The sequence below is a fragment of the Zootoca vivipara genome, chromosome 15 (genome assembly GCF_963506605.1).
Source record: "Zootoca vivipara chromosome 15, rZooViv1.1, whole genome shotgun sequence".
In the NCBI taxonomy this organism is placed as follows: Eukaryota; Metazoa; Chordata; class Lepidosauria; order Squamata; family Lacertidae; genus Zootoca; species Zootoca vivipara.
The window spans coordinates 34,054,965-34,082,925 of record NC_083290.1 but is presented as its reverse complement, the minus strand read 5'-3'; the positions used below and the strand labels follow the sequence as shown (position 1 = coordinate 34,082,925).

General features: G+C 50.1%; 1 protein-coding gene across 5 annotated transcripts in view; it reads right to left on the bottom strand.

The window, feature by feature from the left end:
- Nucleotides 1-9,334: 9,334 nt before the first annotated feature.
- The window catches only part of ROBO3 (roundabout guidance receptor 3), a 186,386-nt gene continuing 167,759 nt past the window's right edge, over nucleotides 9,335-27,961 (bottom strand). For 2 of the 5 annotated variants that reach the window (XM_060268621.1, XM_060268626.1), the window contains 15 exons: nucleotides 27,469-27,685; nucleotides 25,080-25,204; nucleotides 24,154-24,325; nucleotides 22,496-22,690; nucleotides 21,772-21,795; nucleotides 21,609-21,651; nucleotides 19,625-19,782; nucleotides 18,250-18,525; nucleotides 17,146-17,293; nucleotides 15,024-15,251; nucleotides 14,359-14,540; nucleotides 13,540-13,647; nucleotides 12,983-13,165; nucleotides 11,471-11,625; nucleotides 9,335-10,032 (listed from right to left, as the gene is read on the bottom strand). In XM_060268621.1, coding sequence (XP_060124604.1) covers nucleotides 10,021-10,032; nucleotides 11,471-11,625; nucleotides 12,983-13,165; nucleotides 13,540-13,647; nucleotides 14,359-14,540; nucleotides 15,024-15,251; nucleotides 17,146-17,293; nucleotides 18,250-18,525; nucleotides 19,625-19,782; nucleotides 21,609-21,651; nucleotides 21,772-21,795; nucleotides 22,496-22,690; nucleotides 24,154-24,325; nucleotides 25,080-25,204; nucleotides 27,469-27,685 — 2,226 coding nt within the window. In that variant the 3' untranslated portion in view covers nucleotides 9,335-10,020. The remainder of the gene's footprint in view (nucleotides 10,033-11,470; nucleotides 11,626-12,982; nucleotides 13,166-13,539; nucleotides 13,648-14,358; nucleotides 14,541-15,023; nucleotides 15,252-17,145; nucleotides 17,294-18,249; nucleotides 18,526-19,624; nucleotides 19,783-21,608; nucleotides 21,652-21,771; nucleotides 21,796-22,495; nucleotides 22,691-24,153; nucleotides 24,326-25,079; nucleotides 25,205-27,468; nucleotides 27,686-27,961) is intronic. The other 3 variants (XM_060268623.1, XM_060268625.1, XM_060268624.1) reach the window with 3 other exon arrangements.

The following is a 27,961-nucleotide window of genomic DNA, read 5'->3' as shown; positions in this document are numbered from 1 at the left end:
AATAATAGGTAAAAGGTAAAGGTAAAAGACCCCTGGACATTTAAGTCCAGTCAAGGGCGACTATGGAGTTGCAGCGATCATCTCACTTTCAGGCCAAGGGAGCCAGCGTTTGTTCACAGACAGCTTTCAGGGTCATGTGGCAAGCATGACTAAACCGCTTCTGGCGCAATGGAACACTGTGACGGAAAGCAGAGCACACAGAAACACCATTTACCTTCCCGCTGCAGCAGTACCTATTTATCTTCTCAGGCCCATCTTAACCACATCGAGCGCCGTGGCGCAAAGGCCCCTCCACCGCCGCCCCCCCCAACTCACCACGGACGCAGAGGAGGGACATGGCATGGGCGGGCCAGGTGCTGAGGGTGGGCCGGGCTGCCTGGTTGTCCTCCGGGGCGCTGGCACTGCCTCCTCCTACGCAGAGGCCTCTGCTGGGGGGCGGGCGGTGCTGTGCAGTGCCAGGCCTCTTGTCCTCCTCATGCCCCCAACCCGGCCCGCCAGGCTGAGGCTGGGACTCGAACCCGCGGCGGGAGGGAGGCAAGGAGCAGGGCGAGCGGGAGGACGACTGGGCTGTCTGGCGGGCACAGTGCAGCTGCTGCGGGTGCAGCGCGGCACCCCCTGTTGGCTTGGCGCCCTGGCACATTGCGCCACCCAGCCTTGCCTTAGGGCCGGCCCTGTATCTTCTCGCACTGGCATGCTTTCAAACTGCTGGGTTGGCAGAAGCTAACAACAACCAGCACTTTGAATTGGTCCCGGAAACTAATTGGCAGTCAGTGGAGCCGGGTCAGGATCAGTGCAATACGTTCAAACTGGATTGGTGTAATAGGTGCCATACAGATACATTTATGCATATCAGTAAAGATTCTAAACTGTTGGGGGGAACCCTCCTTTTGTATTAAGCAGCATTAATAAAACCTCTCTGAGTGGGAGGGGGATGATATCTCTCCCTTATCCTGCTTATATAGGAAATAAGAACATAGGGACATAAGAGGGGCCTTCTGGAGTAGTCCGGTAGTCACAGTGGCCACCCAGAAACCATGAAGCAGGACCTGAGCTTTGGAGCACTCTCCCCACCTGCTGAGATTTGCTCCTTTCACCTTGCCTCCAAATATATCTTGCTGGGGATCAGAATGGGGCTATTGCACGCAGGTCCCCTGGCTGGCCATGGTGGGAGCACAGGATGTTGGGTTAGAGAGGCCCAGCAGAGCACTTAGGTTCTTACATGTCATCATTTGAAAATACCGACCAGGTGGGTTCATAGGTTCCACCGGAACAGTTGCCCCGGCACCTTGCTACAAGCCTTGGCGCTCGCTGAGCTCAACGCAGAAACCGAGAGGCGGTTGGGCTTTCGGTATTTTTGTATTCCGGTCAGACCCACAGGCTTCAGTGAGCCAAGAAAGGGTCAGGGAGTTAAGTGCTTGTGCTCAGTTTGAGAAGAGGGATGGAAAATTTTATGGCCGCAATGATAATTTTATGAGCAGAGCTTTTGCTTCTTAAGACGGGCTAATTGGATTTGGTGTTTTTGGAACATTGGCCGAGCGGCAGGAGAGCTGGGCATGAAGTTCTGCCTCTGTGAGCAGCCTGTCCTAATTACTCAACCGCATCAATTACCATTAGGGAGGAACAAGGCACCATTTGCTTGGCCCATCATTGGTCCCCTTCTGCAGCATCTTCTTGGCTTATTGATGGCTGAGGGTTTCTCCTGCTTGCTTCTCTTGCAGAAAATGATATTGCTAAACCCTGAGCTGCCCACGTTGAGCCTGGATCTCGGAGAGCGTTGAGGCAAAGAGACTGAGCAGGGAACGAGAATGTCCCTGGAGCAATTCTGACCTCTGCCACAGACTCAGAAGGGGGCATCTAGCAAATACTCCTCACCTGTCATATTGGGATTACAGTACTGGCCTGCATTACAGGGTTGTTGCAATGATTACTGAGATCAAGGATGTCGAAAGTGGCATAAATGCATACCCTCCAACATTTCTCTGGTGTAAATTGGGATGCCTTATTCAACAACAACAGCAGCAGCAGCAGCAGCAGCTTTATTATTTATACCCCACCCATCTGGGGTTGAAAAATCTGGGATCGGCGCGGCGCGACACCGGAATTCACGCTACGGCCATTTTGGAACTGGGCAGAGTGGCACCGGAAGTTGCTTCTACACATGCTCTGCCCATTTTCAAAATGGCCGCAGCCCCGAAAGTTGCGCTGCGGCCATTTTGGAACTGGGCAGAGCAGCACCGGAAGTCACTTCTACGCATGCTGTGCCCATTTCCCAAATGGCCGCAGTGCCAGAAATCGCTTCTGTGCATGTCCATAGACTCCAGAAATGTGCAGAAGGAGCCTCTCCAGGGGATTTACGGGGTTTTTAAAAATACAGGCTGCCAGCGGGAAACGGCTGGAAAAACGGGGGTTTCCCGGGGAATACGGGAGACTTGGCAGCTATGGTCCCAGGGGGTGCGCTGGCGACGGGGAGCGTCCCAGGGGGGCACCGCCCATGGCGATGTCATCCCCCCTCAGGGATGACACACAGGGCAAACTGCCTCCCACCTTGCTCCGCCTCTGGGAGGAGAAGGAATGTGGTGGTGTTGGTGGTGAAGTCCCATTGTGCAGCTGGAAGTCCTTCTTTTGGCAGAGCATGCTAGGTGAATCTTGCTCATGGCTCCCCTCTCCAAGAATCCCGGGAACTGTAGTTTACCCCTCACAATTTCCAGCTCTCTTAACAAGCTACTGTTCCCTGGATACTTGGAGGGGAAGCCATGGGTGGATGTCTGTGCCCCACATTGCCAGAGACTTCTGGCATAAGAGGAGTAGACACTCTACTGATGCAAGAGGAAGAAGGGCTATTAGCAGCCACTGACTTCCTGGTACCATTGTGATGTGGAGTCGCACAAGGCGAAACTCGCAGTGGCCTCTTGCCTTCCTTTTGCCAGGCATTCAGATGATCTTGGCAGCATTGAGGGGGCCCATCTGGTTTAATCAGGGAACTCCAGAGGGGGTTTCCTGTTGGAGAGGGGTTAAATAAACACAGGCAGCTGCTTAGCAGAGAGCTTGGAAACCCAAACCTTTTGTGTTCATTAAGTGTGGCCAAGCCAACCCCCCTCCCCAAGCCTCCCCAGTTTCCTTCTATATATATTACGTAAACATCCCTTCCATCCCAGAACAGAAGCTTAATGCATCGCCGATGATGAGTTTAGCATCTGCAGGCAGGAAGATCTGTGAGCTCAGGAGATTCGTCTGTAGCATTTGGGACAGCTGCCATCCCAGGATGAAGTCAGCCACCAATTTTGTTGACTCTGCAATCGGCCGCGTGGGATCAGAAGCTAGGGTCAGGCTGCGGGGCCCCTTGGGGTACCTTACGACTCTTCAAGTCTATGATTCTATGATCTGTGTGAAGCAGCAGCCCAGGTAGAAGGAAGGGGGGATGCCTGCCCTCCAATGCACAGCTCACCTGGCCTCACCCCTACCATCTACAGATGCTCATGGTTACACTAGATGAGGCAGAAAAACCTAATTACACGGCAGTTTACATGCTTATTATATTATATTATTTACTACAGTTCTTCCAAGGAACTCAAGGTGGGGTACGTTTTTCTCCTCCCCATTTTCTCCTCACAGTTTAGGCTAAGAGTGAGTGACTGGCCTGAGGGCCACCAAGTGAGCTTCATGGGTCATTTGGGATTTGAACCCTGGTCAGGACAAAAACCACAGAAATGAATCAGAGCGGTATTTGCTACCATTCTGAGTGTGTTTGTGTGTTTAGCTCATTGAATGTTACATAATTACCTTATCTTCTGCATTGTTTTTAACATCTCCCTTCCATTGAAATTAATTGCATAATCAATTACATGTGTTTTGGCCGTCGCAAGTTGAGGAGTTGTAGGTTTTAGCAGAAACCGAACTGTAGTGGAACAGAAACAGTGTGGATTGGAATGAACCCCCGATGGGACAGAAATCTCTGCCTCCTTACAGCTCTAGCCCCAGACCAGGCTCCACCTTATACAGTGACACCAGAGATCTCATGCTCGAGGACAGCAGAAACTTGGAGCTGCCCCCAATGGTCAGGAATGAGCATCTCCCTCACTCTGTTAAGAGCCCTTCTCTCCATCACCCTCCCCAGCTTCCTCTCTCCACTCTGCTGTGCATGGCTTACTTGACCTGTATTACAGCGCTGCTTTGACCTGGATGGTGCCTGACCTACAAATGCATACACACACACACACACACACACACACACACACACAGTGCAATGTTGTTGCACTGCTTATTAAAGCAGACTTTGGTGCAAGGAAAATAATTGAAGCCATAAATCCTTCTGCTTTCCAAACACCTCTGCCCCTCTTTGCAGTAAGCTGGGGGGGAAATCCTCTGCTTGCAGGGATGAAGGCTGGGATTATGGAGCTCGGGGCTGCAAAGCTTCTCGTCCAGCTTTTAGGCGGTTTCTCTCGATACCTAAGACCAGGGTTAGCAATACATGCCATTACAGAATCACATTACTGTAGCCCCAGGGGGGATTTCTGCATCCATTCCAAGCCTCCCAGCTCCTTGGGCTATTCCTTGGCACTCATGATGGTATTCTTGGAGGGGTAGTATAAGCACACTGCCTCAAAGAGCACACAGGAGCTGCTTTCGTTTATACAGACCTTTGGGCCACTTGGCTTAGCATGCTGACTGGCAGTGCCTTTCCAGGATTTGAGGCAGGGCAAAAGGAGAGGTCCCCAGCACGCCTGCCAAGGTTCATGGTCTGGAGAGAATCTTGGGGACCCAAGAGCTTCATCTGGCCCCCAGACCAGCTTCAGAGAAATGTCGCAACACCCTGATCTGGAAGCACGGAAGATGAACCTGGGGAATGAGTGTTCAGGGACCCAACAGGCTTGGGGGAAATAGGAACATTGGGAGCTGCTGTCCATTGAGTCACACCATTGCTCTATCTAGGTCAGTATTGCCTACACTGAGTAGAAGCAGCTCTCCAACCCAGACATTGCCAACCCTACCTGGACATGCTGGGGACTTAACCAGGCAGATGCTCTGCCACCAAGCCATGACCCTTCTCCTCTTCCCATGGGTGAGAAGAGGGATAGGGCATGTTCCACTTTCCCTGGAGGGGTGCTTTCTCTCTCTCTCTCCCCTTACCCCAATAGAAACAAGCTGTGGGAGGGCTGGTGTCCTTTCCAAACAAGCCAAGTCTCCGCTGCCAGCCAACCATCCATCTCCCTCTGCCAAAAGCAGCCATGTCATTTCCTAAGCAGAATTTCTCTTTGATTTACTGACCACAAGCCCATTTATCACTGGCTGCAGTGGAGAAGGGAGTGGGGGTGGGGGACTGCACTCCCAGCGGGAGGATAAATTGCAAAAGTGTTACTTCCCTGAACAAATCAACCCTGGGCTTTTTCCACAGCCCAGTTCCCTGGCACCAGCCTCTCAAGGTGCCTTTCAGTTGCAGAAAGCTCCAACAAAAAAACATTCTCTCCCTCCTTCCCACTGCAGAATCTGGCTCGGGGTCTTGTGCAGATGGGCACTCTGCCACCCACCCTTGGTCCCCGATCGAGAGCAGCCAAAAGCGCATGCCACTTCTTGCTTTTAGAAGCCCTGCAACAGATGCATTCTTCCCTAAGCCAAGGGAGTCTCTATGTTAGGGTTGCCATATTCTGGGGATGAAAAACCCAGACACCCCCCCCACACACACACCATGGGGCATCCCCCCCCCCACTCTCCCTCACTCGTCCCTCCCTGCCATTAACCCCTTCCTCACCTGCTTGCTCCCCTCTCTAACCTTTGTTATCTTTGGCCTCTTGCTCTTGCTGAGTGGCCCCGGGGACATCGTGCCAGGACCGGTGTGGGGCCTTGTGCAACCCCAGAAGGCTTGGCAGCCACCAGAAACAATGCCAAGCCTAGTGCGACCTCCACCAGGCTGCTCCAGGCCACCCAGTCCGTACTTCCTGCCTGTTTAGGGGCACAGTGCCTTCTGAGCATGCGTGTGCCCAACAAAAAAAATTATAAAAACCAAAACACAAGAATAAAAAGCCCCCAAACCGGGACCTTTAATCCAAAAGGCAAAAATCCACTCGGATAGGGGTGCTAGCCCCTCAAAACAGGAGATGTCCAGGAAATCCTGGACATATGGTAACTCCATCTTGTTGTTGTTGTTTAGTCGTTTAGTCGTGTCCGACTCTTCGTGACCCCATGGATCATAGCACGCCAGGCACTCCTGTTTTCCACTGCCTCCCGCAGTTTGGTCAAACTCACGTTCATAGCTTCGAAAACACTGTCGAGAACTCTATCTATGGGGAAATAAATCCAGCCGGAATTCCTGTTGCAAGCTGGCTTAATAAGTGGCACAGGGGAAAAGAGGCGGCATGCTAAGATTTCTCCCCAGCAGGCTCATCCTGCTTCCCAGTAACTTCTGCACCCTATCATTTCACGAGGGCACTGAATAGGAGGAAGGTTGCCAGTTTGCAACCTGGACACCACACATAGGCTCTTGAAATCTTTCGCCACAGTAGGCAAGTAGGCAGCCACAGCTTCTACTGTCCATTCAGTTTGCAATCTGCCCTCCTCACTCATCTGCTGTGTGTCTGGGACATTAAAAGGATTACATCAGAGTGCTTGGGTGGAGATATAGCAGCACTGGTCTATGGCAGAGAGTGGATTTTTCGAGCGGTTATATTTAGTATATGAAAACTGTGGGTGGCAAGCATCATCTTAAAAGAAGCATGCAGTCAGGAGGGAATGCCTCTTCTAAGGCATATTATTATTATTAGCCTTCCACTTATGTACCAAGGTTTTGAACATAGTATAATAAGAAGAGCTTAAAAAGTTACAAAATAGTTCCAAAAATAATAGAAGATGGGGCTTTTTTAAAATGTCTCCTATGAAACAAGCATCTGCCATCTAAAAACACAGAGGATATTCTTCTGGTTTCAAAACTATTGCTTTTCATAGATGGACATTTAATTGATAGAATCATTGGCTTGTTGCAATCATACGTGGGACACTGAGAGGGGTGGTGGGCAATGTGGCAAATCTACCACCCATTTCAAAGTCATTTTGCATTGGCCAAAGTGGGAGGTCTGTGGGGGGTGGGGACCTAGCATTTCTCCTCCAGCAGTGGATTTACAGAAATGTTCCTCCCTTCAATGGGTCCAGGTGTATAATACTTATGCCACTTGCAATCTAATGTAGGAGGAAGACTCAATCCTGGTGCTCAATCCATTTGAGGAATGGAATTGAAGCAGCTCCTGTATCCGTTTGAGGGTCCACCATAAGCAGAAGAGCTTAAACCATGGAGTCTTCTGTGGATGTAGTGAGGGTCTCTACACTGGAGGTGCCCTTCCCACTGGTAAGTGTTCTCCACTGGTGGGGAAGGACCTCTATGCATTCCTAACCCCCTCCAGCCAGAGGATGTGGGTCCCACAACAGTTCCACCCAGCCACAATCATAAAGCACACTTATACCATGGAACACAATAGGACTTAATTTTGAGTAAACTCACAGAGGATGGCACCATAAAAGTCACACGATTTATCAATTAAATCGTCTTCCCAATTGTGTTGCGCCTCTAATTGTTAACATTTCACAGAGGGTTACTAGGCTTGCCAGCTTTTCTGCTGGCCCTGTTCCTGGGTCTTGAACATGCCCAAATGAAGGCCAGTGGTACTTTCTCCATCATTTTATCTCTATGTCACCGGGCTGGTGGTGGAGAGCTCCACCTGCTAAAATGCTGGGCTGCTGATATAGGCAGAAGAACAGAGAGGCGGAATCAAAGAGGTGACCATCCCCTCCAACTCAGAGGTGGAAACCCAAGTTTACATGCAGCAGCAGCAGGAGGTCTTCCTGGTACAAGATTTGGGCACTGTTGAAATCTCTTTTGTTAGACAGCAGAAGAGGTGCCAGTTGATCCTTGTTCTCTGCCAATTCTTCACAAAGCCCCAGTGCAGCTTGCTGTGCTCATGGTAAATTGAGCACCATTTATGGACAAGTGACCCTGAGTGACTGGGCAGGCTGTCGCTGTTTGTGCTGGGCCAAAACCCAAGGCAGTTTGGCTGGTCTGCTGCCTATCATCAGCATCCGCCATCTGACAGGAACTGGCTTGACCACCTACTTCCATTGCACATTTTTTTCTCCCTCCTGCCAGACGGCTGAAGTAATTTCAGGCTGTTAAACCTATCTGGAGAGCTAGAGTGCTTGATATTCAGGCAGGATTCTACAAACGCCCTTGGCTTCGTGTCAGTGGGCCCTTGTAGGCTTACCTGGTAGAAGCATCCAACAGCAGGTGGCTTGTCATCAGTGGCAGGTGGCTGCCATTTTGAATTCCCCACAATGCTCCTGGTGTTGCCCTAGTCCAGAGCATTGTGGGAAATTTAAAGCAGTGGCTCCAGCTGCTCAGCAAAGGGGCCCGGGGTACGCACTGGCATGGTGGAGGGCCTTGCCACCACACTGAGGCTCTGACAGTTGTTCAAAGATGTCTTGCGCTGATGGCAGGGCTGAGAGTCAGCTCACAGGTTGGGCAATATTGACTTGATCTTGTAAAACCTATGGACTGAAAACAAATACTCTTGAGAAATGCATACCATCCACGGCTTAGAGCAAGTATGGGGAACTTCAGGCCTGGGGGACAACTGTGCCCCCCCCCAAGATTCTCAGTCCAGCCCTTGGGTCTCTTCCTCAGACTATGCCCCTCATTGACTCTGCTTTGCACCTCAACCATTCTTTCTTGTCTGGAATGCGTTCTTGAACCCTGATGATGCCTCTTGCTTACCTTTATGGAGGATAGAGGAAGGTGTGTGAGAATGTGTGTAGAAGTTAGACAATAGTACAAAGGTGAAATGTAGAATAATAGAATTGTAGAGTCAGAAGGGTCATCTAGTCCAACCCCCTGCAATGCAGGAATTTCGACATGGCCGTCCAAGGTTTAAGACTGCTGAGTTGAGGAATGGCAACAAACTAAATTAGAAAGCATAGAGCATGGGTAGGCAAACTAAGGCCCAGGGGCTGGATCCGGCCCAATCGCCTTCTAAATCTGGCCCGTGGACAGTCAGCGTGTTTTTACATGAGTAGAATGTGTCCTTTTATTTAAAATGCATCTCTGGGTTATTTGTGGGGCACAGGAATTGGTTCGTTTTGTTTTTCAAAATATAGTCTGCCCCCCCCCAACAAGGTCTGAGGGACAGTGGACCGGCCCCTTGCTGAAAAAGTTTGCTGACTCCTGGCATAGAGGGATTCCCCCTGGAAATGCACATAGCTTTGACAATTCCAGATGATGGCCACTCCAGTTAGTTAAGATATAACACAGAGTGCTCACGCAGAGTTCACACCCCAAGAAGGCAGGTTCCTCCAATTTCCTATTGAGCTTATCTGCATCGAACTGGCTTTTCAAAGGTGGCTGAGCTAGGCAAGCAGCCTGCCTTGTGCAAAGAAGCTTTGCACAGGCTCCGCAGCAAGTCCTTAGTGCACTCTGGGATTCACCAACAGGATGAGATGCTTTGCATCAGAGGAACGAAAGGAAAGAGAACTCTGCGAGGTCCAGGTTAACAATCGGCTTTATTGGTCATTTTACAAAAGGGTTCATTAGCTACCAAAGAAACACCTGCTGTCCCCTCCCTGCCATGTGGCCAGCAGGACAGAGCACCTGGGCAATATCCGAGCATGTGCTTGGTGGGATGGGCCCACCCACTCAATGCCCACCCTTAGCAAGATGGCGGAAGGCAAACCCCCTTCCCCACTGCCTCCTCCCGTCCCCTCTCCCATCGGACCCAAACCCTCCACTTGCAGAAATGCCAATGTTTCCAAAAGCTGGCCCTCCGAGGCCCGAGACTCGACTGTCCCTTTGCCACGATTTATAAATACAGCTTCCTTGGCTCCCAGGGACTGCCAACCTCCAGGGAACAAACTTATTTACAAAAGGGGCCAGGTCATGCGGCTTCTTTAGAGGGATCATAAATTAGAAGCACAGAAACACCCCCCAAAGTCTGCGGCTGCCAATTCCTTCGTAGGCCTTGCTTTCCTCCCGCTGACTTCCATCTGGTTTCATCTCTTTTCCTGAAAGCAGAAAGTGGGGGGGGGGGGTATCAGCAAGATCTGCCTCTGCTCTTCATTTGCCTTTCCTCCTTCCCATTGGACATAAGAACACAAGAAGGGCCTGCTGAATCAGGCCAATGGCTGCTCTAACCCATCATCCTGTTTTCACAGTGTCCAATCTGATGCCTGTGGGCAGGGGTGTAGTGTGAGGGGGCCCAGGGGGACTGTAACCCTGGGTGCATGGTTGGGGGTGCGTGTTTGCAAACCAGGCACCCCCATGCAGGGATCCCTGTCCCACCCTACCTGCCGCTACCTGTCAGTTTGCATGTCTTGGTGCAGAAAGTATTGATCTGATATGTAGAGATCTTTCCTATTCTACTTAATTCAAGAAGGTTCTGGGAGCTTCTCTGCGTGAAAGAAGTAAGCAGAAGGTTCATGATGTTTGGGTTATTCCTTCAGAGAAGCTGAGTACAGCTGGCTTAAACTGGTTCTGTTATCTCTTCTGTCAAGGTCATGCTGACTATAATAGTAAGGCCAGAAGGAACCCGGGTTTCACTCTTTCTATCCTTCTGGTGTGGTGTTCTGTATATAGTATGCCTAGTGTTAAGGTTTCGGCGTATTGTAAGTTATTGTAAGTTTACGTTAAGTCTGCTGCAACTGGATTTCTTATGGACACTACCAATCCTGAATGTATTGGATTTGTGACCATTATGCTCATTTGCCTTCAACAGCAGTAAAGCTCTGCTGGATGAAATACAATTGCCTCTGGTCTATTTTTGGGGAATCCTGCAATGGGTTTAAGTTTTTACTCTGCTAACTATACATTGGAGTTCTACTCAGCCCAGCCTGGTCTTGTCACCACGTCATCCCTGACGCCCTTGCTGAATGGCCACCTTGCCAGCATCGGGGTTGATGCACCCACCAAGGGCTGAGTTGGTCAGCCGGGCTTCACCCTGCAGGGGTGAGTGGGCAGACAGGTAGTGCAGTGCAGCCCTGTAAACCCTCTGTGCCCTGCGGCCACCCAGCAGCATCGGTGGCGAAGGCTCGGCTGGCACGGCGAGTTTTCTTCACCCCCTGTGACCTGCTCCTGGGCTCTGGCAAATGATGCAATGCCTCTGCCTACAGGAAGCCCTAGCAGGGCTCTCCCCTCCTGCAGCTAACAGAAACTGCTACTCAGAATTACTACTCATCATTACTGCCTCCAACCATGGAGGAAGAACATAGCCATCATGTGGCTAGTAGCCACAGATAGACAATTTGATGCAGGGCAAGGCTAGCGGTCTTTTAAAGACATCCACGCTGGTGTCCATCACTGTCTTTGGGGTCTTGGCTCCTGGGCTGGTGCCAGACCAGTGTCAATCCATCTCCCAGAACTGGCACCCTCCACCCGTTGCCAGGGCAGACGCCTGAACGCAAAAGATTATTTTTAAAACACGCAAAGGAAGTGCTGCCAAATCACCTCGCTGCGATCCCCTGTTGTCCGGCTGCGTCCTGACCCATGACCTCTAGATCCTGTTGACCCCTTGGAAGAAGAACTTCCTGTTGTGGAGCAGTTGCTTGACACCTGGCTTCTGGAGAGAAAGCTGGGCTTGCTGTATGGGATGATTTCCTCCTCTGCCAACACACACACACACACACACACACACACACACACACACACACACACACAGAGAGAGAGAGAGAGAGAGAGAGAGAGAGAGAGAGAGAGAGAGAGAGAGAGAGAGAGAGAGAGAGAGAGAGAGAGGAGAAACAACAACAGTGAAAGCAGGTGGTTAGTCTTGCAAGCTTTGGCTTCGCCCAGACATTGCTGCCGTTTTGCACTCAGCACAGCCTGTGTGTTGACAGAAGGGCAGGCAGGTTAAAAGAGGCAGCTTTTGTTTCTGTTCAAAATAACGGCGATCTTACAATACCAAGGGAGGACTTTATGTCAGGCCGGGTGTCAGGAGCAGGTCAGCAATAACTCACAGGGTGTCAGTGAAATTAACTCTTTATTCAAGGAAACAAAACAGCTCAGGCCTAGTTAGCACAGCAACCCTTCCCAATAGGTCTTGCCCAGATGAGGGAGTTGTGAGCCGTGGTGAACGGTGTTGCTTGGCTGCCTGGGGCGGCACCCACTGGGGTTGGGGCGTCACTCCGCAGCGCACATGCATCCTGACACATGCGTTGTGACATCACGACACACGCGTCAGGATGGACTGTGCATGTCCACACATGCGCAGTCCGTCCAGGTTGGTGCTGCTGCTCTCCTCGGCCGGCGTACTCTGAAGCAGAGCGTGCTACAGAGCGGGTTGCCGGGCGGCGGGTTGTCACCCAGCAACCCGCTCCGTAGCACGCTCTGCTTCTTCCTGTTTGGGCGGAGGGGTGGGCCAGGGGCCGGGGGCACTGCCCCCACCAGAGTGGAGCTAGGGACAGCCCGCCCCCTTCGCCCCTCCCTTGCTATGCGCCTGGTTGTGAGGACTGAAAGCTCCTGCCTTTCCATAGCTGACTAAGCCTCTTCCCCCTGCCCCAGGTCCTTCCCAAGCAATCTGAGACTCAGTCAATGCATCTGTGTCTCCTCCGCCCTCTTCATACCTCTTCTGGTCCTGGGAGACCAGGGAGGGGGGAATGGGAGTTGGTCACAGCAAGAAGGGAAGACCCCCATGGCTTCTTCAGTATCCTTCCTGATCTCTGCCTCTTGGTCTTCCTCCTCTCCAGCCTCTGAATCAGGACTGCTCTCTGCCCCAGCCTCTTCCTGCTCACAAAACCCTGCTTCCGCTTCTGAGACCTCCTCCCGCCCAGTCAGCTTTCTCCCTCTGACCACTCACTGTCATCCCACCACCAATGCCCTGGCTCTTCTTCCCTTGGGGGTTCCCCACTTTGTGCCTCCCACCACTCCTCTGCATCTAGCCAGACCATGCCTCTTTATTGAGGCAGAAATTCAACCTAGAGTACAGGAAGCCAGGGAAGCCATTATCACTGGGGTTGGCATTACCATCCCGGTGCTGGTGGTAGTGCTGTCCTGCCACTGTGCGATGGACGGCTCTCCGCTCTAGGGCCGAGGAAGCATTCAAGTTCTTCTCCAGAGAGGAAGGGTCACAGTCCAGTCGGAGGGCGCCGTCTGGAGCAGCGGTGCCAAGGTCTTCGGCGGGAGGTGGCAAGGGCGGCGGCGGGAGATCTGTGAGCAGAACCAAGGGGGAAGTACTGTCAGCCCCCTCCTTCCCCAAGATTTCCATAGGCACCTGTTGCATGTATTCAAGCTGTACCTTCACACCTCTAAGAATGGCACCCATTGCTTAAAGACCAGAAATCTGAGACTCTTACAATGCTGAATCACAACCAGGAATATTGGTTTTAGAATTTAAAAAAAAATCAATTTATTTTTTATCACCTGAAACAATACTCCTTTCTGTCTGTCTCAAAACTACAGAGAAAGATGGGAAACAGCTCCAAAAAGCTAGGGAAATAGAGAGGAAATTAAGAGGAAGGAAGGAACCCTAGAAGGATGGGAGAATTGGGCAACCTCAGGGGTCAGGGCACAGCCACACCTACCTCCCTGCTTCTTCTCTCGACGGTAGTGGCTGGACTTGGATTTCTTTTTGCTTTTTGCTTTCTGTCCCGGAGGGAGAGGCATGTCTGCTAGGCTGGGGTGAAGTTTGCCTGTCGGTAAAAGCCAGATACCAGAGTGAGACCCTTTAGCCAGCAACCTGGTCTGTCCCACCCAGCCTCAGCCCAGCCACAGGTGTTCCTGTGGCTGCTAAGGAAGCTCAGAACCATTTCCTGCTAAAAGCGGAAGGGGGCATGACTTAATCGTTCCTTATAGTTCTGCCCTACCCTTCCTCCAAGGAGCTCATGGCACTGCACATGGTTCCAGCCCCTCCCATTTCCTCTTCACAGCAACCCTGTGAGGTGGGTCAGGCTTAGAGATGGCCAAGCCCTGTGAGCTTCATGGCTAAGAGGGGACAGGAACCCATGTCCTTTTCAGTCTTGCTCTCCACTGGGAGAAGAAGGAATTTCTTATTAAAGAAGGGATGAGGAACTCCCATCATCCCTGGTCAATGGCCATATTGGTTGGGGCTGATGGGAGCTGGAGTCCCACAACATCTAAAGGCCTGCAGGTTCCTCATCCCTGTCTTAAAGGAATTAAAATGCAAGGGCCCTCACAAACTGTTGATGGGCAAGCAGCTCCAGAGAAGTGTTGACTATCCCAGCTGCAGTGAATTGGTGCCGAGGGAACGCCTCTCAAACCTGGCGCTGCAAGGCCATGGACTCTCTGCTCAGGGACATCAAGGAGGGGGCCAATCCCTCCATCTCCCTGTGCCTAAGACACCACATTGCCCCTCAGAAGAGGGCTGAAGAAGATGCACCCACCTATTCCTGGAGAGTCAACGTTCTCTGCACTGTGTGCCGGCGTCTGGCTCAGGTTGCGCCGATGACCTTGCCTGGGAGTGATGCCTTCGGCTCCCTCTTCAGGCACGTTGAGATTTGGGTTGGACTGGGTCAAGGGAGGACTCGAGGCTTTGGACAATGGCCCCGAGCCATTGGGTAACCGCCTTGAACACAGAAAGCAACACATTAAGCTGGGAGGACAAGCCCCAGTGGGAGCAGATAAGAGGTGGGGAGGCTAGCTGTGCATAAATCAGAATTCTGCATCATGGCCCCCATTCTGCACCAACCAAACCTGAATTTTGGTTATTTGAATGATGTCATACTCACTCCCACCATGAGGACCAGAAAGCCCCTTTCTTGTTTTTACAAGGCTGAGGTTATTAAGGATGCCAAATCCTCTGCTCAGTACAAAATTCTGCAATTGCACAGTAGGATCTAAGCCCTGGCTTATGTTTCCCACTTCTATGCTCTAAAACCATCCATTCTACAACTTCTCTCTGTTTATATCACCTTCCTGATCAAATGTGTGTGCCCAGGAAGGACCATTAGGTTCCAATACGCACTTTACTCTGCAAGGTGTGGATGGGGACAGTTTGTATCGCAACTGACAAAGAACGAATTCCCCCGAGTCCCTGGGTGAATCATACCTGGGCAGGTGTGGGATCTCAAAGTGATGCAGCCTGGGGATATCTTCAGATGCTCTCATTTCGTCCCGAGGTGAGGGGGTCAGTGTGGCTGTGGACTGCTGGCCATAGGAATTTGCAGGAGAGGAGGCTTCTCCGCGAGGCGGTGGGGGAGGACATTCCTCTTCCTGGATGTTCTCCATTAGGTAGGTCCTTTCTGGCAGGGGTGGGCACCACTCCTCCACCTCTGAACTACAAAAAGTGAGTGAGCTAGACATTTTGGGCTGGGACATGCTGGGCTCCTAATCCCTGAAACCATCCCAAGGAGAACAAGGCTCCATAGCATCTAGAGGGGGAATCTAAACCAGGGGTGTGGAAGCTTTTTTCCAATCTTGGAGCCAGTCACCCTGAAGCAAAATGGAAGTTCGTTCGTTCGTTCGTTCATGTCACAGATGGGGTGTTGGCTACTCCCGAGTAAGCACTCCATACATCCTCTGGATTTTCAGAGTTTTATTGTGCATGCTATATACAGTGGTGAGATGTCTCAAATCATGTCTGCTCTGCATGGGGCAGAAGCCCACAATGGCGTCTCGTGGGCTCTGACCCCCCTTTTAAGACTGGGCATCCAAACGCCCCTCCTCCTTGCTCTATGGGTCCTCCGTGGTCCCAAATCAGGCTCCTGAGGTGCCCTTCTACTTACTCCCTCCTTTCCAGCCCCTGCTGAAGCTAGCTCCTCCCCTGCTTCCCTGCTACCAACCTGGAGCTGAGCCACCAGGACTCTGCAGAGCCCTGGACCCGTCTTAACCCTTCCTGTTCCTGATTTAAACTCCCAGACTTGCTGCTGCTCTCCCATCTGATGGAAGTAAGCAGAGTGGGCTGCTCTCTGCAAGCCCTCTCTCTTACAGTTCATTCATTGTTTTTTGCCCAAGTTGCTCAGAGCCAGGTACATGGTTCTTTCTCACCTCACTTTTTCCTCTCATAATAACCCTTGGGAGTTAGGTTAGATTGAACAAATGACTAGGCTGAGCTTGGCCAATGAGCTTCATGCCTGAATGAGGATTTGAATCCAGACTCCCCCATCCTAGTTTGACACACTAACCCGGGAATGGGGAACCTGTAACCCTCCAAATCATGTTAGATCACAACTTCCACTGTCCTTGATCATTGGCCAATGCCTCTGGGATTGAATTCTAAGGTCTCGCTTCAATGAAGTCAACAATTGCATTGAAACATATGTCTGGAACCTGAGTCCAAAAACATCTGGAGGAACCCAGGTTCCCCACCCACCCCTAGACTAACTAAAACACCACACTGGCTGTGAGCCAATATGGTATCGTGGTTAAGAAAAAAGGAGTGGGTGGCGCTGTGGTCTAAACCACTGAGCTTCTTGGACTTGCTGATCAGAAGGTTGGCCATTCAAATCCCCATGACAGGGTGAACTCCCATTGCTCTGTCCCAGCTCCTACCAAAAAGCATACCAGCGCAAGTAAATAAATAGGTACCACTGCGGCAGGAAGGTAAATGGCGTTTTCATGCGCTCTGGTACTGACATTGTATCCCGTGCACCATAAGCAATTTTGTCATGCTGGCTACATGACCCAGAAGCTGTCTGTGGACAAATCCTGGCTCCCTCGGCCTGAAAGCAAGATGAGCACCGCAACCTCATAGTTGCCTTTGACTGGACTTAACCATCCAAGGGTCCTTTACCTTTTTACCTAGTGGTTAAGAGTGTTGGACCAGAGACCAGAGTTCACATCCCCGCTTAGTCATGAAGCTTACTGGATGACCTTGAGCCAGTTGCAGTCTCTCAGTCTACCCTGCCTCCCAAGGTTTTTGCAAGGATAAGATTGGAAGGGAAAGAATCATGTATGCCACTTTGAGCTCCTTGAAAAAAAGGTGGGATTATTGATTGACTTGCTCTAGCCTAGCCTAGCGTCCTAGACCAGCTGCAGTTTCCAAACACTCTTCAAAGGCAGCAGCTTACAGCAGAGTGCATTAGAGCACGTTATAGGAATGTTGTGGCCTGATACCAGCTGGAGCTCCAACTAATTATGAACATGTTTCCCAAATCAAAACCAGTTCCATTTCCAAGGGAAACATGGCAGTGAAAGGACATGGTGTCTTCTGCCCTTCTTTTGTTGCTTACCTGACTTCTAGCTCCTCGTCTTCCTCCTCCTCCACATACTGGCTCAGTTCACTGGCAGAAGGGGGTGGGGGAAGCACTTCCGTCCAGTTGAGGGATGGTGTTTTCACTGGCTTCCCCATGGACTTCTGCTTCCCAGGCTTAGCAACTACTGAAGAGAAACAGAGCTCAGAGACGGGACCCTCCAGCACAGCAAAGGATGAAATTGCTTTATTTAACAAAAAACAACAACCCAACAACTCTCTAGCAGTAGAAAGCTATGCACATTTACTCCACAAAGACCTATATTGGCTCCAGGTATGTTTCCGAGCACAATTCAAAGTGTTGGTGCTGACCTAAACGCCCTTGACCCAGTATACCTGAAGGAGCGTCTCCACCCACTGAGGTCCAGCTCTGAGGGCCTTCTGGCGGTTCCCTCCCTGTGAGAAGTGAAGGTTACAGGGAACCAGGCAGATGGCCTTCTCGGTGGTGGCACTCGCCCTGTTGGACGCCCTCCCATCAGATGCCAAGGACATGAACAACTATCTGACTTTTAGAAGACATCTGAAGGCAGCCCTGTTTAGGGAAGTTTTTAATGTCTGGTGTTTTATTGTGTTTTTAATATTCTGTTGGGAGCTGCCCAGAGTAAATTTATTATTATTACTCAGAAGCAAGTCACCAATGACACTAAAAGCTCAGTTTCTTGTTGCTGTCAGATGAGCCTTGCCAACTCGGGGGATGCCAGTGACTTAGCTAGGATAAAAGGCTTTAGGCAGACCCTTATGTACCCTGGACCTAAGCTGTTCAGGGCTTTGTAAATTAATTCATCCCTGTCAACCTGGTCTCTCTCCATGATCTTTTCCCATTAACTAATTTCCGAGCTAAATATTGTTGGGGCGTTTCCTGTTTCACTCAAGCTGCGTTGCAACATGCTATGCTTGTTAACAATGGCGTATCATTAACCACGGCGATAGAATCACCACCTGACTTTCCATACACTAGAAGATTCTTCTGTAAGATGCACCAAGGGGTTCCATTTCTAGGCAGGTGACACTGATGGAACTTGAAAACATAATTCCCATGGAGATGAGAAGGATGCCCAGTTTCTTGTATGCTTAAGGTCCCTACCACTCTCAGCTCTGCCCCGTTCGGGTTGGGCATACTGGATGCTGGGCAGCCCAGGTTGGCCGTTCCACTGGCTCTCCTCTTCATCAGGTGAGTGTAGATGTGCTGCCCCATATGGTACCACGGGTGTGGTGGCATATGGGGTGGTGTGCTGGGAAAAGGCCCCGTTGAACGTCCTCATGTCGTCACTGGCAGGATCGATGGTGCTGTAAATGGGCCCATCGGACACCCCTGTTCCAAACTTCTCCGTCTGAGCAATGTAATTGGAAATCCCAGCATCTGCGAACGAGGGAGACCCACTGTGACCTTGCTTAACCAAACCTTCTGGTTCAGCCACAACAGATTCCATGTGCCTTAATTTTAATGACCTCTGTGATTTGTGGGCTTGGAGAACTACCACTAATCCAGGCTTGGGGGGAGGGGGAAGGGGAACAAGGGATTGACGCCACTGCTGCCCCCCCTCCCAATAAACATTGACTCCCCTCCCCTCCTGGAAGGTCACAACCTGCAAAGCCTGCTTTCATTGTCTCAACAACTTCCTATTTTGCGCAAACCTAAAGGCTAAGCCTCTCACTGGAGTCTGTCGGCTTTTCCAACCTGATAATGCTCAAATTCCGTATCTGCCAACCACAAATGTTTCTCTTGGGCTTGCCAGTTCTAGGAACGGGTGAATTTGTCAATTCAGCCTCAAGTTTCACATTTTTACAAACTTGCCTTCTGTTTGTGCCATATCCACATCAACTTGTGGTTTGTTTGTTTTTTTGTTTTTTTTAAGAAACCTGAATAAAAGCCCATATGCATTTTGGGGTGAATTTCTCCTGATATATATGCATTTCGCCTTTTGTACCCATTTTTGCAAGCAATCCCCTCCCGCAATGTAGTTTTGCACATTATTTTCTCCAAACAGATGCATCTTTATATTACTGTTCTTGCAATATTTATTAAATCTGTAAACCACCCTTCATTGAAAGATCACACAAAACACAGCACAAAAATACAAAACGAGAACACAAAATACACAATAAAACAAGAACAAAAGCTAACCAGTAACCTCTCCCTACCCACAAACACATTGAAAATGCCATAGAATATTCAGACCCAATACCTGATTACAGAGAAATGGTTTTGTCTGTCACCTAAAGATATGCAATGAAAACACTAGGCAAGCTTTTGGGTTGCAGAAGCGCATCACTAAATTCAGAAGCGTGCAACATTTGGAAGGCTAGCTGTCTTTCTGTTGGCTTAGGGTTTCTGGAAATGTGAACTAGAAGTAGGTTCGCATTCAAATCTGAACTGGGAGGATTTCTCCCACATCCCACACCGACTCTGCACTGGGCTTTCATTACTTAGGGAGATGCTGAGGTGGTAAAAGACTCACCGTTGTAATATCTCTCAGTGGCATTGAGGTTTCCTGTGCAGCAGTTTGCCCCGGGATCCTTTGCCTTCCCATTCCGCAGCAGGTTGGGGGCTGGCCACGAATCCGCCAGCCATGGATAGCTTGAGGCACTAGTGGCCATGGCTAGCATGCCAGGCCTACTGGAGGAGAGCCACAGAAACCAGGGTTATTTGGTCGTGTGAGTTAGTAGGTGGTTTGGGTGAGGGCTAACACCTGATTCTCTCCCCCCCCCTTACCGCCAAAGAGTATATCAATTGTGTGAGCCAAGCATATTCTTTTAGATAATGCAAGTGGGGTCTAGTAGTTAGAGAGCCAAGAGGCCAGGGTTCAAATCCCCACTCGGCCATGAAGCCCACGGGGTCTCCCAGCCTAGCCTGCTTCACAGGGTTGCTGGAAGGAGAAAACAGGGGGAGAGAGAACCATGAATGTCACATTGAGCTTGCTGGAGGAAAGGTGGGATATGCATGGAATAATAATTATGAAGTGTATGGTGTGACAGGTCGCATTCTAGAAGAGGCATCCTATACGTGCGGCATAAAAATTATTCTGATTATTAGTGCTTACACTAATGAATACACAAAATCTATTATTGGAGTTGTGTCAGCTTAGGCAATTTAATTTTGTTGTAGTAGTTCTTCTGTTTGCTTGCCATACTTTATAGCTCAGGAAGAAGAAGAGAGTTGCTTTCTTTATGTTGTTCTTAATGCAGTCTTAATATGGTTATCGAGTTCTGATGTTTGAACAGGTTTACTGTTGCATAAATGATGGTGGTTATCAGGTTCTAACGTGTTGCTGCTTTGCCATGAATGTTCAAAACTCCTTAAGGGATTTACTTACAGGTGTTTAGAGCAGGGGTGGGCAACCTGTGGCCCTCCAGATGTTGCGGGACTCCAACTCCCATCAGCCCCAGCCAGCCTGGCCAATAGTCACAGGTGGCAGGAGTTGGAGTCCAGCGACATCTGCCATTAAGTCCCTTATCCCTGGTTTGGAGTGATTTTGAGGACCCAGGTGGCGCTGTGGGTTAAATCACTGAGCCTAGGGCTTGCTGATCAGAAGGTCGGCGGTTCGAATCCCTGTGACGGGGTGAGCTCCCGTTGCTTGGTCCCAGCTCCTGCCAACCTAGCAGTTCGAAAGTATGTCAAAATGCAAGTAGATAAATAGGAACTGCTACAGCGGGAAGGTAAACGGTGTTTCCATGTGCTGCTCTGGTTTGCCAGAAGCGGCTTTGTCATGTTGGCCACATGACCTGGAAGCTATACGCCGGCTCCCTCGGCCAATAATGCGAGATGAGCGCGCAACCCCAGAGTCGGTCACGACTGGACCTAATGGTCAGGGGTCCCTTTACCTTTTAATATTTGTAGTACGCAATTCTTTGCGTAACAGGTTAATGCAGTTGCATTAAAAGGGGGAGATGGAGCTTCTGAGATGCTGCTTCCCGCTTGCAGCTTTTATCGCTACTTGCAAGACTGCAGACTTGGAACACCATTTAATATGACCTAGACTGCACAGACAACATGCACGGAAACCACATTACCTCCCCAAAAGAATCCTGGGAACTGTAGTTTGTTAAGTCTGTGTCATAACTGGGGAGGGGGGCGCTTTCAGAGGGGTGCCATTGAGGCTCTCGGCCTCTGTGTGTGTACATAAATGCATGCTGGTGTGTGCGCGCCAAACTGGGTCTTTGACCCGGGTAAAATAAAGTCTAGTTTCACCCCTGGTTAAGGGTGGCAGGAACTGTAGCTCATCAAGGGGCAAAGTACAGGTACCACGATTCTTTGGGGGGAATGCATGTGGTATGTGGTTAAAGTCAATCTGAACATTTAATGCTGTGGTTCTAGTTCATGTGATAATTACGTAGCTCAGATCATCTGGGGACAGGGAGGCCCGTACGGCATGAACTTTGACCACCAAGGAGACGGTATTAGGGAGGGAATCGTCAACGCCAAGTGGGGGTCTCCGAACTCACCTGCCGCTGCCACGTGCCGGCCCATCCGCATGGGGGAAAGAGACTGAAAGAGAGGGGACCACACTAAGTCAAAGACACTTCCATGAAGAATGAAGGCAAGGGCTGGGGGTTGGTGGAGCTGGTGGGAAGCAATTTAATGGGGGGTGAGGGAAAAAAGCCTTACCTGCTGGCGTGTACGCAAAGGAAGCTGCAAAGAGAAGCAAGCAGAAAGTGAGGCGGCTCAGAGCATTTGCAGCAGACAGATGTGGGCAGGGAGCCTAAGGCAGATCAGGAGGTTGGCAGGTGGAAGACGTGCAGCTCGGTGGCAGAGCACATGCTTTGCATGCAGAATGTCAAGCATTCAAATCCCTGGCATCTCCAGTTATAAGGAGCAGCTGAAGGGAAAGGCGCTCTCTGCCTGAGGTTCTGCAGAGCTGCTGCCAGCCAGAACAGGGGGCAGTGGGATCGATGGGCAAGGAGCCTGACCCCGAGCTGCCGCCTGGGCCTTGCCTCTGAACCCCACCTTACGGGTCTACTGTATGAAGCAGTTCAAACTTCTGGAGCCTGTTCCCTCTGAACCTGCCCTCTGCCTTTACATTTTGTCTTTGGGAAGTTCTATATAATTACATACAAAGTTATGTGAGCCATATGTTACTGTTTTGTGTCAGGCTTCTAAGAAATTTAGCAATGATAAGTCTGAGCCAGAGGACTGACCAACCCTTTAAGGTCTTCTGCTCCTCAAGGCTGAGCCTAGGAGGGGTGATCTGGAGCTGGAGACATTGTTGGTTCTTGTAGTGCCTTGTGGGCACCTGGTCCAAATCAGGACAGGACCTGGTATAAGGCAGTTCTTAGCCAGCCAACCCATATCCCCCGGGGAGGAAGGCAGAATGCAGCCTTGCCCATCTCACCTGTGTAGTGACTCAGTTCTTTCCTCTTCTTTCTGCGACAGTAGATCCACACGCTGAAGCACATGAGGATGACCCAGCAGGCCCCGCCGATGCCGGCGATGAAGGCCGGCTGCTTCACCACGCCCGTGATCTGCTCCGCAAGGCTCACACTGTCCCCGTTGCTCACAGGCACCGTGTCCTGGTCCGGCAAGGGCTCTGCAGGCACACACAGCAGGCAAAAGCAACCACAGAAGAGAGGAGATTAAGTAGCTTGAGCTACGTAGGCTGTCCCCAAAAGCGGGAAGCCAGGCAGAGGCTCGTGTGACCGAACGCTCCTCTGTTACAAAAAGGCAAAATGTTCCCTACACATAGAGAGTTAGAATGTCAAAGAAGAACCCCCACCCCTAACTTGCTAGTTTTCTACAAGCAAGGAGGTGTTTTGTGTGGAGGAACACTTGATTGCATGAGCCTCCACATGCAGCCTGAAGTAGTGCAGGCCTGATACCATTTAATTCAGTGGTGGCCAAACTTGGCCCTCCAGATGTTTTTGGACTACAACTCCCATCATCCCTAGCTAGCAGGACCAGTGGCCAGGGATGATGGGAATTTTAGTCCCAAAACAGCTGGATGGCCAAGTTTGGCTACCACTGGTTTAACTAGAATATGGAGCTGTGAGAAAGTGGCAGGATGCCAAAAGACTTCTTCCCTTCCAAAATCCCATTTAGGTGGCCAACAGCTGCTTGCAAAACTACAACATCCAGTGATCCTGATGTTTCTTTCTATTTGCTTTGCATTGCCTTCCCCCATTGCCTTCCCCCCATATGAATGCCAGTTAGAAATAAGTTCTCTATTCCTTCACAGGAGGGATGGGTGCACCTGCCAATTTAGGTTATTATTATTATTATTATTATTATTATTATTATTATTATTTATACCCCACCCATCTGGCTGGATTTCCCCAGCCACTCGGGGCAGCTTACAGCACATAAAAAATTATAAACAATGGACAGACATTAAAAATTTCCCAATAAAGGGTTTCTCCTTTTTCCAATCTTAAGTTTAATTCTTCACATTTCCAAATCATGTCTTCTCAAAAGCAAGTCCCACTGTGTTCAATGGAGTTACTCAAATTAAGTGGATATTGGATTGCTGCCTTAATCCTACTGAACCAAATATTTATGACAGCACTGCCAACCTCCAAAACCATGTGTGTGTGTGTGTGTGTGTGTGTGTGTGTGTGTGTGTGTGTGTCTATTACACATTTTAAAGTATGCTTTGTGACCACTTTAACTTTGCACAGCATGGACATAATTTTCAGTAACATGGCTTCCAAAGATTCAACTTCAAGAGCGAAACCTGAAATTAAAACTTACAAACTATAAATGGCATACTGGAATAGTTCATTAGATTAAGCCATCACCGTGGCAGTTGACTTCTGAGTCTGAGATACTTTTGGCATCCATCTTCCAAACTACCACAGGTGAGCCTTGGATGGGAGGAATCAATATTCCCCAACATCAGTTCCAGAAATTGGGCACCACAACCAGGAAGTCCTCCTCCCATGATGGCAGGACCTCAGGTGTGGAAGAAACATGTTTCTGCAGTTGGCTTCAGTGAATGGGCATGGAAGAGCATTATAATCTCATTTCAACATTTGGGAAGGAGCCTCAAGCACTCACTGATCTGTATGGTGACTGGGGCGCTCCTCACTCCAACGCCTGCGCTGGTGACTGCTGCCACCTCTGTGCGGTAGATCATCCCTGGCACCAGGCCCAGCACGACTGTCGAGTGCACTGTGCCATCCACTGTCTTATTGATGTGGTAACGAGACTCGTTTCCCAGGCACCAAACCTGCCATGGGAGGAGAAGAACTGTTATGGTAAAAAGGTAAAGGTAAAGGACCCCTGGGCGGTTAAGTCCACTCAAAGGTGACTATGGGGTTGCGACGCTCATCTCGCTTTCAGGCCGAGGGAGCAGGCATTTGTCCACAGACAGCTTTCTGGGTCATGTGGCCAGCATGAATAAACTGCTTCTGGCGCAACGAGACACCATGACGGAAGCCAGAGCGCATGGAAACGCCGTTTACCTTCCCGCCGCCGCAGTAGTGCCTATTTATCTACCTGCACTGCCATGCTTTTGAACTGCTAAGTTGGCAGGAGCTAAGACAGAGCAACGGGAGCTCACCCCGTTGCAGGGATTCGAACCGCCAACCTTCTGATTGGCAAGCCCAAGAGGCTCTGTGGTTTAGACCACAGTGCCACCCGCATCCTGAACTGGTATGACAATGGCTGAAGGGACACACTGTAGCAAATCTATTGCCTTTTAAACCAGCGTCGGGTGTGTTTTGTTGTTTTCGTCTGTTACTATGGCATGTATTTTTGTGTTTTTATCTTGTAAATCGCCCTAGGGCCCTCGGTACAGAAATTTAATAAACAAACAAATAATAAATAAAAACTTCCCATGACTGTTTCCCAGCACCCACTGCAGCTCTTTGCTGTGGTTAGACCCGCCCTGCTCCGAATCCTTCAGACCAACCTTCTAATCTCTGGAGCTAATCTTAAATTCCAGAGGTTCCCCAAGGATATTCTGAGAATGGCAGCCTTACCCTGTAATCCTGGATGATCCCATTTTGTTCTCCGGGTGGAGGTGGTTCCCAGGATATGCTGATGCTGGTGCTGTTGCTGGTCCCCACCGTGACTACGGTAACCGCCTGAGGAGGAGCACTGGGGGCTGGGCGAGACAGGATAAAATGAGTTTATTGCTCAGAGGGAGGGCTACGTGGCATCTGGTGGCTGCCAACTCTGCGTTCTGGAATGCTGCAAAGCTATGCCAGGACATGCTGAGTTACAGACGAGGCAAGGCAAGGAAAAGCCACTAGGCATTTGCCCTACAACACTACGCATGGAAACGGATTTTTATAGGCACCTAGGAAGCTGCCTTATATCATGTCAGACCCTCTGTTCCAGGAGAGACCAGAGCAGAGGGGAGGGACAGAACTGTGTAACTGGCTTCATTGGCACACTCACCATCACCCCATCACCATCCTGGAAGTGAAGCCACTGCTGGGAAACTAGGTCCCTGGTTCTGCCCCCATCCCCTGCTGGCAGCTCCTGAACGGATCCATTTAGCTCAGTCTTGTTTACCTGGAGATGCCAGGGGTGGAGCCTTGCATGCAGAAAGCAGGTGAGCTGAGCTACACACAGTCCTTGAGGCAGGAGTGGGGAACCTCCAGACTCCTGCTAGCCCCATCCAGCATGGCCAATGGTCAAGGGTGATGGGGGGCTGTGGACCAACCACATCTGCAGGGCTGAAGATCTCCAACCCTTAAGGAGAAAGCCCTTAGAGCAGGCATGTCAAACCTGCGGCCCTCCAGATGTTTTGGACTACAATTCCCATCTTCCCCAACCACTGGTCCTGCTAGCTAGGGATCATGGGAGTTGTAGGTCAAAACATCTGGAGGGCCGCAGGTTTGACATGCCTGCCTTAGAGTATAATACTAATATAGGGAATGCCCAACAGAGCAGGCATATAAACAATACCTCTGCTTAGTCTACAGAAGTCAGGCCCGTTAGCATGGAGAAGAGAAGTCAATAGTCTGAGAGGAGGAAAGTGATGTGAGTGGCTTATTGTGCATGATCTACACAAGGGTGGGCTGACTTCCGTCTTTCATGCTCTACCCTTTTCAGTTTTAGCTTTATCAGAATTGCTAAAGTCCACCGATATATTTTAAATTTGCAAAGCAAAAGAGAATATTCACATCTTTTAACAATTGAGCCATAACTGCTACTTGCCCTTTGACTGCAAAATTGAGGAGACGGTCAGAGGAAGAAGGATACTAGGTAGGGTTTTTTTGGTTTTTGGTTTTGCTATTGTTTTAATATGTTGCAAGCCACCTTGGAGATAATTTGGGGGTATTTAAAAGCAAGAATGAGCAGTCTTCGACTCCCAAAAGCCATAGCTAGCATGCCCAATAGTCAACGGGGATGGGAGCTGTAGTCGAACAACATCTTAAGGGCCACAGGCTCCCCATCACTGCTTTAAGATGTGTCTTGCTAGACCAAATAATGATCTACCTAATCTGGTACTCTTTGTAAGCATCCTAAACACCAGCAGGCACAACATGGTTCACTAGGCATCAGCTAGTGGTCAACCGCTAGACGACAGTAACTTTTTGACCACTTGAAGCATGAAGAACTGTAACTTCTCCATAAAGTTCTGATGCTAGGATACAACATGGTTGGAGAGCAAAAGGTGAACTGCCATGTTGGCTGCATTGTATTCAGTATGCCTCTGTATAAAAAGGTAAAGGTAAAGGACCCCTGGATGGTTAAGTCCACTCAAAGGTGACTATGGGGTTGCGGCACTCATCTCGCTTTCAGGCCAAGGGAGCTGGCGTTTATCCACAGACAGCTTTCCAGGTCATGTGGCCAGCATAACTAAACCGCTTCTGGCAGAAGGGGACATGGTGATGAGTGCCAGAGCGCATGGAAATGCCGCTTATCTTCCCACCACAGCAATACCTATTTATCTACTTGCACTGGCATGCTTTCAAACTGCTAGGTTGGCAGTAGCTGGGGCAGAGCAACGGGAGCTCACTCCATTGCAGGGATTCGAAACGCCAACCTTCTGTTCGGCAAGCCCCAAAACCCAGCGGTTTAGACCACAGCCCCACCCACCTCTATATACCAGTTGCTGGAAGCTACAGGAGGAGGAGTGCTGTTGCACTCAGGTCCCCCTTGTGCACTTTCCTGAAGCATCTGGCCATTGTGAGAACAGGATGCTGGACTAGATGGGCCTTTGGCCTGATCCTGCATTGCTTTTCTTATATCAGAGAACTGCTGTTTCCAGGAGGCAAAACAAGAGTTGGTTGTGATACGGCATGCCAGTTTCTGTTGACAAGGCCTTTGGAAATGGTCCATGAACAAAAGTTAGTTTTTGGAGGGAGGCTGAACTGGAGCCTAGAGGCTCACACTTCCCTGCCTTTCCACACCTACCTTCTTCCGGGGTGCGCACCAGCAGCACCTCGCTGTCCATGCCCTGGAACTCATCAAAATATGGGCGGATTTTGACCTCGTACTCCTGGCCTTTGCGCAGCTCGACTAAGACGGTGCTCCGTTCAGTAGGGGACTTCACATCCTGCACCAGCCAGGCACTGTTTTTGGGTCGGTACATCACTCGGTAGCCTTGGATGAACTGAGCCTGGCGGTCCACCTGGAAGAAGACAAACCGTTAGCTGCTTGCACATGGTGTCCATTTCCAGAAAAGGCCACAGCAAAATGGGTCCAGCTTCTTGCCTGCTGAAGCTCCCATTTATTCTCTGCTTCCAAACCTCTTCCTGCTGATTCTGCTGCCCTTCCCCAAACATTTTTCTGCTCCCTCCCTCTTCTTGCTCGCTTCTGCCCCCTGTATTATGTCTATTTCCAGCAACTACTGTATTATATCTCTTTTGCACCAACCTTGTACCCTCCTGTTTCTCTAAAACCTTTA